Source organism: Pelmatolapia mariae, linkage group LG10_11 (assembly GCF_036321145.2).
Source record: "Pelmatolapia mariae isolate MD_Pm_ZW linkage group LG10_11, Pm_UMD_F_2, whole genome shotgun sequence".
Taxonomy (NCBI): domain Eukaryota; kingdom Metazoa; phylum Chordata; class Actinopteri; order Cichliformes; family Cichlidae; genus Pelmatolapia; species Pelmatolapia mariae.
Window position 1 is genome coordinate 16818728 of NC_086236.1, and position 15590 is coordinate 16834317.

The 15590-nt window shown below is 40.1% G+C and overlaps 1 protein-coding gene across 2 annotated transcripts; it reads left to right on the forward strand.

Annotated features, from left to right (window-relative positions):
• coro6 (coronin 6) lies at nt 1–15184 on the forward strand. 2 transcript variants are annotated; one of them, XM_063487723.1, is made up of 11 exons: nt 1–217; nt 2975–3174; nt 5691–5813; nt 9335–9464; nt 9628–9806; nt 10637–10756; nt 10867–10971; nt 11084–11229; nt 12268–12325; nt 12804–13031; nt 13351–15184. In XM_063487723.1, exons 2-11 carry the CDS (start codon nt 2977–2979, stop codon nt 13399–13401), a joined length of 1338 nt encoding a protein of 445 aa, XP_063343793.1. In that variant the 5' UTR covers nt 1–217; nt 2975–2976; the 3' UTR covers nt 13402–15184. The 2 variants fall into 2 exon arrangements, with proteins under 2 accessions (XP_063343793.1, XP_063343794.1); XM_063487724.1 differs by having other exon boundaries at nt 13511–15184.
• The last annotated feature ends 406 nt before the right edge of the window (nt 15185–15590 follow it).

The window sequence follows — 15590 nt, forward strand, 5'->3', positions numbered from 1 at the left end:
TCTCCCCTCTGTCTCTCCCTGCCGAAGACCGTAGCGCAGTTTTCCAGCTCTCTCCTCACTAAAAGTCCGCACCGACTCCGGGACAGCTGATTGCAGGGAATATAATACAAAAGGAATAAAGGCAGCAGAGGGAGAGGGTGGAGGAGGAGGAGTAGCAGTCCATTCGACATAAACCGTGACCGTTATCCAGGGAAGAGGGGTCTCCCCAAAACCTGAGGTGAGCCTGTGTTTCCTAATATGTGTGTCGGTGTCTGTGCTGCAGTGGGACGAGAGGTGCGTCAGCTTCTTTACTGCGCAGCTGGAGGGGAGCGAGCGCGTCCTTACATTTGGAAACCCCGAAAACACAGCCGGGACGTTGTGACTATGCACTTTTCTGCCTCTGGCGACTGATCTTAAGTCGTGCATGCTGTGACAGCTGCGGGATACTTTAAGGAGTACTTTGTACATAACTACCCCCACCACCACCACCTCCTCCTCCTGCGCCCCTGCCAGTCTCTGTTCCCGTGTTTTATGCGTTTTTCTGCGGGCTGTGCGCAGTGACAGATCAGATTTACAGTCAGCTCATTAGTGATAAAACGACACAGGGTGCGGGACCTTCTTTCTGGAACCATTTGGGATCAGGTGGGAGGAGCGGCCGGCCCGGGTAGGACAGTGCAGTTTGTCATGTCTATATTAGGAAAGTGCCAGTGTCATTCTTTCGCTGTCTGGATTCTCCAGGGCCGTGCAATGCGCGACAGAGCAGACCCATCTCATTAACCTGAGGCGGAATTAATAGCAAGAGGTTTTTCACAGATGCTAAATCTACTCTTTGCCTCAGTTTTAGTTTGGCTTATATTACATGACAAGACATTGACAGTAGAGCACAGAAATCAGTGTACTTTAAAAAAAAAAAAAAAAAGCATTAGACCAGGAGAAGGTCATTATGTGATCATTAACAGTCTTTTCTTTTTCTTTTTTTCTTTTTTTGAAATCCTGTTGTAAAAACTATATAATATGTATAATGAGGCCTTAAATGCCCCACTGTTGGCTGTGCTGAAATGGTCTCTGGGATGTGACTTTCACGGAGGTTCCAGGAGCTTCTTTCCCCTCATAAGTCAACTTTGGGACAGATTGTGATATATTCTACTGTGAAAGTCAGACAGCATCACTGACAAAGGTTTTATCTGAATAGTGAAAAGTCTAATGCTTAGGGTTTAATGTAATCCTGCTAACACACAGAGTCACTGCATTAGTCAGATCTCTTAGGGGCCCCATACAGACCTACTTTTAGACTAGGGCTTTCAGTTTTAGCCTTATGTAAGCCAGTAGAGTCTGCAAGTATGTTAGGTCTGTTTGAATCGGCATATTCTCACAGGAGTTGTGTGACTGAAGTGCTGGGCCGTGACACTGTATCTGTCAAGTTCTCTCCCCCTCCCACCTTTTATCTGTTCTCTGTGTCTTAGTGTTTGTCTTTGATGTTTGGCTGCCACATAGTGTTTGGTGGGACAATCACCTATTAATATCTGCAGTAATGGCAAGGACTGTTACAGAATATCCCCTGTGTTTCGGAGGATTACAGTCCGGTTGGCCTTTTGCCTGCGACAGCCACAGGATAGCAACAAACAGCCTAAGATCAAATTACAGAATTCATCATCATTTACAGGAGAAAAAGTCACAGTGTTTGAAGCAATTAAAATGTTTACTAAGAAACAAGCAACACTGATGTTAGTATTGATCATTGTAGAGCATGATTAGACTATAATGAGTCGGTGTCACTTAAAAAAGCATGCAAACTCAGTACAACTAATATAAATAATAAATAAGTCATGAACTTTGTGCGCTGTGGCAAAATAAGTGAGCTCTTCTTATTTATGTACTTAATAGACTTGTTTTTTTTTTTTAAATTAGAAGCTCAGAAATTGTAATGTTGAAAATAATAGTAACCACATACAGCAACAGCGCAGAGTTTTTGTACTAACCACTGTGAGAACTGTCCACACACAGAAATCCATCCATGTTCTTAACTGCGTATCTAGTTCAGAAGTACACCCTGGACAGGTCACCAGGCAAATACCAATGCTAACACAGAGACAATCATTCACACCTATGACACATTTAGAATCATTAATTACCCCAACATGTATGTCTTTGGACTGTGAGAGAAAGCCAGAGTACCCGGAGAGAAGCCATGAAAGCACAGAGAGAACATGAAAACTCCACTCCAAAAGTTCAAACTCAGAGACTTCTCACTGTGAGGCGGCAGTCAGAAAATCAAGTTGACATTTTTAAATGAAACAGTGCAGAAAATTTACTGTCAGTAAATGGAAATATGATATTATTAAGTCTGTTAAGTTTGCAGTTTAATGCGAAAGAACCTCGAGCTTACTGCCTAACAGTAATTATGAAAAACTGAGTGTAATACAAAAAAACTGCTTACACAGTCTACTGTGTCATAGACTGTATAAGCAGGTTATACCAGTCCAGGTCACCAGTCCATCGCAGGACATGTCAAAGAACAAACTTTTAATCTCGCCATTCTGCACCTGCTTCATGTTGTAAAAAAATAATGCTTTATGTAACTTTTGACTATCCTGTATTTATGTTTGATCTGCAAATACTTTCAACGAATAAAATAAATACCAAAAATAGGTTAGTTAGTCATTTTCAACTTTCAAAACAGCAAAAACTGCCTAAACATATTACAGTAGTAATTAAGCATTAAATAAGCAGTTATATAAACACTTAAACCCACAGATTAAAAGCACAGACTGAGTGAGGCGTGTACTTCACTGTAATTAACACATTTCTCTGTTGTTGAAAGTCTCCGTTTATGACACATCATTCCAAATGAAATCCCCTGAAATCATTCATGTACAGCAGATACATTAAACTCCTCAGATAGCTCTATTTTATCTTTATCTAAACTTTCATCGCCGCTCTCTGCGGTCTCTAATTCTTCTTCATTTCTTTCCTGTCTGCCCTCTCCTTTCCTCAGCCATGAGTCGCAGCATCGTGCGGCAGAGCAAGTTTCGTCACGTCTTCGGCCAGGTGGTAAAGGCTGAGCAGGGTTACGATGACATTCGTGTGTCCAAGGTGACATGGGACAGCTCCTTCTGCGCCGTCAATCCAAAGTTCTTGGCAGTCATCGTTGAATCCAGTGGAGGAGGAGCGTTTCTCGTCCTGCCCCTTTCTAAGGTCAGTAAAGGTCAGAGGGTTGGAGGGATTCAAATGTAACACTCAAATATCTGACATGCTTTTAGCTTTTTTGTGCTTGAATCAATTCTCAGTTGACCAGCGTTCCAATAAATCACAATAAAAATTAATAGCACCTCATTTGCTTCTCCGTGTGATGTAGAGTGTATTAGAGTGTAAATGAAAGTGTGACTGTAATAAGCTCTGTTCTGGGAAAAAGGATTTCTAGGAACATTGACAGCATGGCTCTACATGTCTCATGCTGATCTGCAGGAGTATCTAAATGACTGACATTAAATCATGTACAGATATTCATGATCTACATTAGATGAACTCTGGCTGATCATCTGGCTCTTTCTTTCTATTTATATCGAGCTATTTATGGTCTTTGAGCTGCTGAGTGGTGTTTGTGTGCGTGTTGCAAGCAGATATGCTTTTATTGCGTGTTTGTCTGTGTTTTAAAAGAGAAATAGTAGCTCTCTGAAACTGACTTGCTTTCAGCATGAGGTTCCAGACAGCAGACTATTATTGCTCTATAAGAGGAAGAAAAGAAAAAGAAGTGCATATCTGGGGCTTTTCTGGATGTCGGTGTACGTGAATTGGCATTGTTAGGTGAAGGCACTGCTTAAATGAGTGTGGACACTTTGTTTTTTCTGTGTGTTTAAATACAAAACTTTTACAGCAGGAAATCAAGCCATCCAATAAACAGTATCCTTAAAGAAGAACACTCAGAATTAGACCTTAAAAAACAGCAGAAACAGCAAACTACAAACAGCTTATACACTTTGTTTTTGTTTCTCAGTATTGCTGAAGCACAGTGATCAGAGGTAGACTTTCATTCATGAGTATTTGTCTCAGTAAAAGACTGTCTGGTAGTATTTAGCTTTCGCTAGGAGCTGAAGTGTTGCTTATATACGGCAAGGTTTTTGGCAAGTTCCTTTGTCCTGTGGTCCAGTAATTATTTTGAAATACACAGAAGAGTCAGTGTTTGGTCCTTTGAGACATGCAAATCATAAGAAATCAGCTGCTTTTCTTAGACGTGATGCTAACAGTGCAATAGCCTGGTGGCTACACTGAATTAAAGCTGACACCAGAAATGTAGTTAACTTGTGTGAATATTTTACTGGGAGGGTAAAAGTGACCCAGTGATCCTGATATTGGTTAGTGAAATGTGTTTAATTCATTTTCAGGGCTAAGTTGGATAAATATGTTTGGATTTTATTTCAGCGTGATGTAACATCCACCTTTGATTTACATCTAACGTGGTGACAGTTTATGCTCAAGCTCAGCACACTTCACACTGTTGTAATAAGACTGCAGAAATTAAACTGAACTACCCAGCCAATCACTGCCCAGAGTTACAAGAACAAGTTAACATTATCCAGTCTAGAAATTTGGGGGGAAAATTTGACTTCATGTTTTAAGCTTACACAAAGGTTAGTATTTCAGCTCGACTAAAAAAGGTTAAGCGACCGGTTTTTACATTTCTGAGATTTAAGGGGAAAAAAAAAAACAGTATGTGGGTGTAATAAGGTCATACCCGCTGGGATTCTTCAGCATCTCAGAGGTGCTAATTAATGAAAAAGAGCAGCAGGACACAAAGCAATGCAGAGTTTTTTTGAGGCACTGAGGAATGGACATGATTATTTACTGGAGTCACGGTGAACAGACACGCTATTAATACACACCAATGTGCTCTCCATCCTCCTCTTCCCCCCACTGAGTCCCCAACAGGCCACATGAAAAACTCCCCTTTCAACGCCTCGTCACTCTGCTATAAATACACCACTCTTGGAGTGTGACTGAGTGTGTGTCAGGACGGAGTTATATCTAAGAGCTGATACACATGTTCACATGATAGGAACCATGGGAACAGGGAACATGGGAACATTGGGTTGTCCTCAAACATCTGCTTTTGAGACAAGTTTCAAAAGGTTCTTACAACCCCATCTGGTTCACTTAAGATCAGAAATACACCTTTGAGAAAAATATTTGATGGTATTAAATATGTTTTCTATAACGGCTGCCCATTTCCAATCTATATTAGCTTAAAAGGAGCTCTCCAAATATATCCAACTAAATCTCAGTCATATACAGTCATCTGAAGAATAAAGTACACCCTATTTCAATTCTATGGGTTTATGTATCAGGAAATAGACCTGAACAAAAATCACTTGGCCCATCATGCTCTTGATCTCACATATAACATTTACTTATTCTTGAAAACTGAGAGTCTTCCACTGAGGAAGATGGTAAAAATCTGGAGAACAGCTATTAAAACGGACCTCATGGTTATACCCACTATGTCTGAGATCAAGAATTAACTTTTAATCTAATTATTCCAGGACTGTTTCACATTGAGGGAAAATAGTTGTTTTAATTTTTTAACCTAGCTGTGCTGATGTCTGACTGGGCTTAAGGCTGTTATTTTGACCTTTTTTAAAGAAATGAATGAATATTGATTATTAATGGTGACCCGTTATACAAACACAGTCCTAACTCAGTCCTCTGTGTTGCAGACAGGTCGTGTGGATAAGAACTACCCGCTGGTGATTGGTCACTCTGGACCCGTCCTGGATATCGATTGGTGCCCTCATGACGACAATATCCTGGCCAGCTGTTCGGAGGACTGCACTGCAATGGTAATCTGTGTGTGTGTGTGTGTGTGTGTGTGTGTGTGTGTGTGTGTGTGTGTGTGGGTGGGAGAGACAAGTTGCAGATGCATGTGGAGGAGTTTGTTATTCAGTGACTCAGATAGCAGTCATAGAGGTCTTCACAGCTTGAGTTTGTCACGTCTTCCTGCTTCTTAAATGAACAACAAGTTAAGAGAACCAGTCTACGCGTCAGTGTGTCTACCTGTCTGCGTCTCCACCCACCTGCTCTGCGTCATCTCTATCTCCATCAGGCCACGCATGATATTTTGTAAGGCTGATCAAAGCATTCTGCCTGTGAACGGCTTCATTGCTGTAATGCATCTACAAACCTGTGGCGTCCACAATACGACAGCTTCCTCATGACCTGTTTCCCTGCTTGTTGTATTTTCCTATCAGTATCCTATCATATCGGGCTAAAATCTCTCGTCAAACATGCAGGAAATAAGGAGACGTGAGCAAGAAATATGGAAAATAGTTAAAGTATCAGTATCTGCGATCATGTCCTGCTCCATCTGGTGCTGATCACCTCACATCAGCAGGAATGGGATTTTAATGTGTTAAAATCACGTCACCTTACAGATTATGTGGCGTACCTTTTCCATATTGTTTAGCAGCTGGGGCTTTGTAAACACACTTTGCAGTCTCATCTTACATTATTGTTGTTGCTGAGTTTTGAATGGCAGACGAAAACCAGAAGAGTTTTAGAGGTGTTTGTGATACACTGCAGATGTCTCATGACTGAGTTCAGTCAGCAGGGGTCACTGTGAGGTCTTTATATTTCTGTGCCATGATACTTGCCTGTTAGGAAAGTACGTGATGTGAAACTAAAGAAGGTTATACATCCTTTAAACCCATTACAACAGCTGTTTTTTTTTAACATTTTATAATCCATGACATTTTGTGTGTCCCAGCTAATTTTACTATTCAGCATTCCTGCACTGTTTCAAATTTCTTCTAAGACTGTGTTAAAATAAATAATGCATATTTGTGGTCCTTGTTCTGGAGTTAATCTAGATATAAACAGGCTTCAGCTCTTCAGATAAGACTAGTTAATGTCTGGATAATTCCCTGGACCACAGTGTTTCCTGGCCGAGCTGCGGTCAGACAAAGTGTTAAACTGTTATCTCTGGGATAAAATCCACACTAGTAAAGGGCAGCAATTACTTACAGTATGTGAAGAGCTGTAAGCTGCTCTAAAAGCACGAGATGAGAACCGGGTTAAGTATTCACAGTGTGATGAGCTGCTCCACTGACGCAAAAATGACACTCCAAAGATCATTTCTGGGTGATCTTGATTTGGACAGCAGATAGGAAATATTTCTGGCCTTGATCTGGCAATCTGTTTGAGCTCACAAAAATTCCCTCAAGACAACATCATCTGATGTCTTCTTTTATCCAATCAGCAATCAAACAAATATATTCAGGTTTAAGATACATAAATTAGAGGAAACCCTCATACTGCAGGTGTGAGACCAAGTCATTTTTTACTTACTTGATTTTCTAAATAATTGCTGAATTGACCTGCAAATAATTTTCAGCTAAAATCTGGTGTATATTGCCTAAATAAACAAACAAAGTAACTGATGAGATGCTAAAATATCAATTCATATGTTGGATTTTAGGGCAGCATGGTGGTTAGCACTGTTGCCGCACAGCAAGAAGGTCTTTCCGGGGTCTTTCTGTGTGGAGTTTGCATGTTCTCCCCGTGTTTGCGTGCGTTCCCTCCAGGTACTCCAGCTTCCTCCCACCATCCAAAGACATTCAGTTTGTGGGGATAGGTTAATTGATTAATCCAAATTGCCCATTGGTGTGAATGGTTGTCTTTCTCTATGTGTTAGCCTTGTGACAGACTGGCGACCTGTCCAGGGTGTACCCCGCCTCTCGCACTATGACAGCTGGGATAGGCTCCAGCACCCCATGTTAACACACACCCGATTGCTCCAAACTTCCGCTTTTTAGAGGTGTTCACACTTGCTGATGACCGAGTGCATTTGATAAGCACTGCCTGGATGCTACTTACCCTCCTAATTCCTATGGCTGAAGTAGTTTTCTGGTAGAATAAAACATATAAACTATGTATTTAGATAATATATTGTACATTAGTTATACATGTGCCCTTTGTACTTTTTTCTGGATTGTATAATGACAACATGTCTCAGCATGTGTGCACCAGCACAGTTGTCACGGAGGCCAAAAGTCACCCACTTGTTCATAGTGACATTGCAGGAATCTTTGCGCGATCGAGTGATTGAATCATGGCTTCTCTTGTGGCAGCAGCTGCTCCGATGCTGTTTGAGTGCCGTGTGTTTGCCTTTGTGAGGTCTGTTTGTGTCCGGCACTCAGACAGACGTGTGCAGCTGCTGTGAGCTGTGATGTCATTCCGTCACAGAGACTCGTCATTGTGTCATCTCGCAGGCTCGTTTGAGTCGTGAGTGTGGGTCTGTGTTTGTGCGCAACTTCTTGAACATATGTGCCTCAAACAGCTGTGTGTTGTAACTGTAAAGACCCCGTTCCAACAAACTGAATATGTACTGAGAATAATGTATTGTGTGTTCTAATGTCCATTGACATGAGCAGTTGCTTTTAAAATAAAGCAGATGAATTGAGAATTAATGTTTTGTGACTCAGTAGCCCAATAGTGAGAGTTTTAGCCATGTTTGGGCTTGATAAAATAATGCTTTACGTATTGATTATGGATATGTTTATGGTTTAAACAGCCACTGTCTCAGTATTGTATTTAGATAAGCTCAGCAAGTGAGAGATCTTTGGCACTGGAACCTTTCTGAATGTTTCTAGTCCCACTACTTTTGATCAGTTATGTTTGAGCAGGCTTTGGTTGAGTGCAACCAAATAGGCCATGTGAACAGACACGCGCCAATGCAATATCTACCAACAGATAAAGTCTGGCAGCAGTTCAGCTTTTTATAGATAATCTGAATTATCTTCTAACAAATAGCAGCAGGTAAAGCACAAACAGTTTCATTAAGGAAAACCCTTTCCGATTATCTGCACAGTCGTCAGTGTACTGGAGCTGCACACAGGTGTAAGCTTTAACAGATGGTTGTCGCCTTGGCTGTGAGGCAACATAAATATAACTCTGTAATAACAGTCAGTAGAGTTATGGTTCAATTAAAATGAGTGAGCTCCACAATAAATCTTTGGCAGTGACTTTAATAGCAAAATAAAATTCTGTGATGTGTAAGTGAAAAGAAGAGAAACAAAGCAGAAAGGCTCCGATATTACACGTAATGCCAGATGTTATTGATCCTTTATTGCAGGATAACTTTCTTTCTTTTATTTTATTTTATTAGCATTGTGATACCGACATCTTTCTCCTGAGGTGCATACAGAAATTTAATCACTCCACTGACATTTACGTTTTTTGTATGAAATTGCGCATGCGGTACAAAATAATGATAGCATTTTTTTTAACTGATGTCAAATTTTGAATGACTTCTAATAACATTTTTGGACAACTGATCACATTGCTGTGTCTGTGTCGTCTCCAGGTGTGGCAAATTCCAGATCACACTTTGACCCGCCCCCTGTCGGACCCCGTGGTGGTCTTGGAGGGACACTCCAAACGAGTCGGCATTGTCAGCTGGCACCCCACCGCACGCAACATACTACTCACTGCAGGCAGGACACAGAAACACACAAACCTCCAGTGTCCTCTTATGTTTTCATGACATCCTTCATATCTTTTTTGGACCCCCTATGTGACAGTAAATTAGAACAAAACAGTCATGAACAAGATCTTGAATAGGATGTCTATCTGTGTTTCGACTCCATCACCCTCCAGGCAGTGACAACCTGATAATTATCTGGAACGTGGGGACAGGTGAACCCCTCATCTCCATGGACGACCATCCAGACCTCATCTACAGCGTCAGCTGGAACCGTAACGGCAGCTTGTTTTGCACCACCTGTAAGGATCGACGTCTGCGTGTCTGTGATCCACGCAAAAGAGAAGTGGTGGCGGTGCGTGAGTAGAAATTACTAATAAATTCAATCCCATGAAAAAGTCTTTGTCCTCTTCCTGATTTTTTTTTTTTTTGTATACTTGTCACGCTTACATGTTTCAGATCTTTAATAAAACGTGAATAAAATCTGAGTAAATACAAAAAAATCATCCAAACACTGGCACTTTGTGAAAAAGTAATTTCCTCCCACAGCTAATAACTGGGTGTGCCAATACTGGTAGCGAGAACTACAATCAGGGGTTTGTGATGGCTGGTCTTGGCAAAAAGTCTTTCCCACCGCTTTGGAGGAATTTTGGCTCATTTGTTTTTGCATAATTGTTTTAATTCAACCACATTGGAGGGGCTGAGTAGCCTGTTTAAGCTCATGTGAAAGCACAGCAAATTGTTGAGGTCCTGAAGCAGCAAAGCAGCCCCAGACCATCACACTACCACCACCATGTTTGACTGTTGGTGTTAATTCTTTTCATGAAAGGCTGTGTTAGTTTCATGTATTGTTAAGTGAGACAAATATGCAAAAAACTAAGAAATCATGTAAAAGGTATACTGTTTCACAGTATAAAGTCATATAATGCAGAAGCTGTCTCAAAATATATTATTGGTATATATTATTATAAATAATTAGCACAATTATTTTGGTGACTATATTTTTATTTTCTTATTGTTCAAGAATATATTAGCTCCTTAGAATTACTTGACTTCAGGAAACAGTGAGACACAAACTTTCATTAAACAGGCACAGAGACAGAAAATAAGGATTTAACTTGAAATCTTTAGCTCTTACATTGTTGTAGTTATGTTATTAATGTCTGTTTCTCTGCTGACCAACAGGAACGTCTGGCTCCACATGAGGGCATCAGGCCAATGAGAGCAATCTTCACCAGAGATGGAAACATCTTCACTACAGGATTCACCAGGATGAGTCAGAGAGAGCTCGGCCTCTGGGACCCGGTAACAATGACTACATTTCACAGAGTGGCTGTAAAAATATGTTCACACACTATAATATGAATCTACACAGAAACCTGTCAGTTTTCCTCACAGCTTGTTATTGTCCACAGACAAATTTTGAGGAACCTATTGCACTTTTGGAGTTGGACACAAGTAATGGAGTATTGTTACCTTATTACGATCCAGATGCAAATATGGTCTACCTCTGTGGAAAGGTACAGAGATATAACTTCGACTTATTTTTACACTTAATTGTAGATGTATTATCAGCCTTAATGCTAACACAGTCACACTTGTTTTTACACTTGTTCATGTGTGTGTGTTTAGGGGGACAGCAGTGTCCGGTACTTTGAGATCACAGAGGAACCACCGTATGTTCACTACCTCAACACCTTCAGCAGCAAGGAGCCCCAGAGAGGGATGGGCTTCATGCCCAAAAGAGGTGTTGATGTCAGCAAATGTGAGATTGCCAGGTAAGATGCTGATCTTGCAATGATTTCAACTTGAGTGCAACTTAACCGTGTAAGAAGGTGACAATAAGCCAGCTGTGGTTCAGCTGGAGGCTGACTGGGTTGTATCCTTGGGCAAAATACTAGCCTCAAGTTACCCCTAATGCATCCACTGGAGTGTCAGTGTCATCATGAGGTCAACACACTTAGGTATATAAAAACAAAAACTGATTTCTTGTAGGAATTGTATTTAAAAGTGCCTTAAGTGCTCAGGTAGACTAGAAAATAACTGTATAAGTACCAGATCACTATAAAGTTTGCTATAAAAGTTTTAGCTTCTCCAGCGTCCCTACACTTGCTGCTGTCTCTGCAAACTGCTTTGCAACCCACCTCCATCTCAGCTTCTCCTTTTTACTTTGTCTTTAGTATTTTGGTAATGCCTGCGCTCATGTGCTCGCAGATTGAAATGGTAATCTTTGGTCCTGTCTGAAATCTAGTTTTTGAAAATCAATATCACAAGATGTCAAAGAATAAATTGTCACACGACTATATTTGGGCATATCTGCAGCAGCGATTCACAGCCCTTTTCATGTTTTAGTGATTCCACTGATTTAATGGATGTGTTGCCATTTTAGCCTTCAGATAAATGAAACAAATATGCAGTAGTTATTACATCAGTTATTATTGCAGAGAATTTGGTCCATTAATTTTCTACTTAGCACAAGTGTTCATATTTGAAATTTCCATTTTGTTCACCTTAAAAGCTTCACCACTGAATGCTTTGTATTCTCCAAACACTGCTAAATGCTAGTAAACCATAAACTCTCTGACATGGACATTTATAAATATCAGAAATGATAGTTTATGTCTTTGCAGAAAGCTGCAAAAGTAGTCCTTTTTCCATATAGTTCTCATATAAATCTCCATATGTGATAAACAATTATGTGACTTACTGATTGCAGGTGAGATTGATTATTCAGTTCTTATGGACAGACATTTAAAAATACGTACAACGACAACTGTGATAACTTGTGGCCATGTCCTCTTTTCTCATCTTCTCAGGTTGTATAAGCTGCTTGACAAGAAATGTGAGCCCATCACAATGACAGTGCCCAGAAAAGTAAGCCTGACTCACCCTTCCATTATGGTCTTCATGCTCTGCTGTGTTTGACTTTGACAATGGTGCAAGATGAAGATATCAATCTTATACTTTATTGAAACAGAAATCCTGGACTTTTCACACCACACTTCTATCTGGCTCCTTAAAACTCAAACACGAATCAACCTTTGTCGCTGCAGTTTCATTTGAATACAGTTCAGCTGAATGGAAAACCATTAATGTTTACATCCTGCCACGAGCACCTTGTGAGGCTTCCTTCTGCACAGTGATTGGTTCTTAGCTGTAGTTTAGTGCAACAAAAGGCTTCTTCGACACACTGTTCCCAGTGTTTGTGGATTTCTGATGCTATCCAGTGGAGGAAAAATACACGTTTGATATTAGGGATGAACTTGACTTACCTGTTTTTGTGTCTCTGCACCTTTACTTTTTACTTCACACAAACGTCTCTGTTGTCCCCTTGATCTTCCCTGTTGCACAGTCGGACCTCTTTCAAGATGATCTGTACCCAGACACAGCAGGACCCGAGCCTGCCATGGAACCCGAGGAGTGGCTTGATGGCCGAGATGAAGATCCCATCCTGGTGTCCATGAGGCAGGGCTACGTGCCGCCGAAGAGCAGAGAGCTCAAAGTGGTGAAGAAGAACGTCCTGGACTCCAGACCCACCACCCGACGCAGCATGTCCACTTTGGACACCAACAGCCTGCCGGTAAGCCCACTTCCTGCACCTCCTGCACATCCTGCACATGAACTACTGTTCAACATTAATTTAGCAGTATAAGATGACTCCTCTCTACTAATCTGCATTCACATTATAGGCTCCCAAAGCCTGGATGCATTTTTATACATTGATGTCTTATGTATAACCATGTATAGCACATTTGAATGATTTCTTAGTCCTGTAATCTGACTGTGGTGGTAAAATACAAAAAACAACAACAACAACAACAAAGTGACTCTGTTTTAACCCCTTTCTGTTTTCTTTTCTCTTGTAATTCCATCTGCCCACAACCTTTTTTTGTTCAAAGCTTTCACCTGTGTTTTCATTGATTTCCTCTAGTCCTAGTCACCTTCCTTAACCTATTCTTCAAACATTTTCCTTAATTTCACCTTCTTATCACAGTCTTTTTTCCTTTCTGTTTCCCTTTTATCCTTCTGCACACTTGTCTCCCCTCTTGTCCTGTCCAGCCTCAGCTGCTTGAGAGGTTGCTGGAAGAGATTCAGAATCTGAAGGCCACAGTGTTGTCTCAGGAGAAGAGAATCTGTGACCTGGAGAATAAGCTTTCCCAGTACACCAATGGCACTGCCTGATGTGCATGTAAACATGGTCTGAAGAACTGGTCTGAATATTACTGACGAGGATTCACTCTTGTGAATGCTTATGAATGTGTACAAGTGACCATTCGACAGATTTGAGGAAATTGCATCTGTACCCCTTTCGATGGTTGATTCTATAAAATCTTTATCCCAGTTTTACCTTTCATTCTACTGCAGGATATTTTTGGCATAGTCACAATTTTACAGCGAAAAGGACGGAGGTGAGGTTTGTGTGAGGGCACTGTAAGTTTGAGAGTGTAAGTTGGGTTAAAGGGATAAAAAAGGTTTCTATTAGAGAAAAAAGAAAATGTAGAAAACTGGTTTAAAAAATGCAAGCGCAAGACTTACTGCCTGAAATGCAACTCTTTTAGTTTTTATAATTTGCTTCTATAAAAATATACAGACCCGCTTCAAACCTGCCCACACATCCTCCCACTGCATGTGGAGTCACGCTTACAGCTTTGGAGGGTCTCGAAGTTAAGAAGAAACATTAACAGAGACATTTCCCCTCAAATCAGCATCTGGATTGATTAATACAGTCATCACATAGAGTGAATTAAGATCATTCCTCAGCTGGTCTAAGCTGCCTGTTCTGATTCAGCTGCAGAAATTAAAACGACCTTTCTTAATACTATTTTTGGTTTTACTTAGACGTCTGTGAAAATAACTCAAAACTGACAACAACAACAAAAAAAATCTTGAAATTTTGAGTTAGCAAGTCAAATATCTTTAGATAATAACCCCAATTCTTGACTAACACGTGGTAAAAAAGGTGTTTTTTTCAATTTTAAGAAAAAAAAAACAGCAGCAGAAACAGGCTTCCATATTTTCTAGGTTTTTTTTTTGGTTTTTTTTTTAAAATGATCTTTATAACATAGAAATATTAATAAAGTTTATATACAAAGCACTTTTTGAGGCCAAAGTGTTTTACAGGAAGCTTCAGATAAGTCAGGAAAAAAGTTAAAAACATGAAAAGCACAAATAAACATTACTTTAGAAGATCCTTTTTTGAAGCTCGAATTCACGTTCATTCTTTTATTTGTCTTTGCTGTGCTACGCACATGCTAAGACCTTCACATGCTGTATTACAAAGCTAGTTCATCTCAAACGACAGAACTTTTGTGTAGGAAACATACACAAAACACGTGCTGACCTGTGATCGTTGTGCACTCATGTCGAGGGCCTCGTGACCTCACCAAAACTAAATCAGTTTAGAAAGTTAATGCAGGAGACCCTCGAAGCGGCGTGAGAGTGTGTACGGGCTGGCTTGGAATCGGGATGCTGCAGTAGACATGCTTGTACCATCACTAAACACTCACAAAAAGCCACACAAACAAACAAGGACACATTTCAGCATTTCAACCCCCTGTGTCGCAGACAACCAGTTTATTTAAATAATGCTCAGAAAGATTTTCAATATGTAAATAGTGATAAAAGGAAACAGGAGAAGTAAATGTAGCAAAATGTGAAAAGAGAAACGTTTTGTTGTGTAAAGGTTATACATTAGACACATTATGACAACAATAAAAAGTGTTTGTTTTTTTTAACTGCTTGACTCGTTCAATTCTTGTTGCCCCATTTCCACCATTAACATTTTTTTAAATTTCCATCCAAAGAGCTTCCAAAACACCTGTTTTTACCTTTTTTTTTTTTTTATAAAATGTCACAAACTGTGAAAATGTGGAAACTGAGCAGTACAAATTAGAGCATGATAACTTAAGAAGAGCATTAGCTTCATAACAGACAGAGAGAATTAAATACGTCAAGTTTCAATCAAAAATCAGTTCCCATATTAGCTGAGAAATCAGTGGTTTATGATATGAAGCTGTATGTATGATCAAAATCCCCCCAAAAAAGACATAACATGGATGTTTTTATGGGTAATTATGGAAATATATACAGTACTGAAAACGTCTTGAGCCACTGCCTCATTTCATGATATTTTGCTATG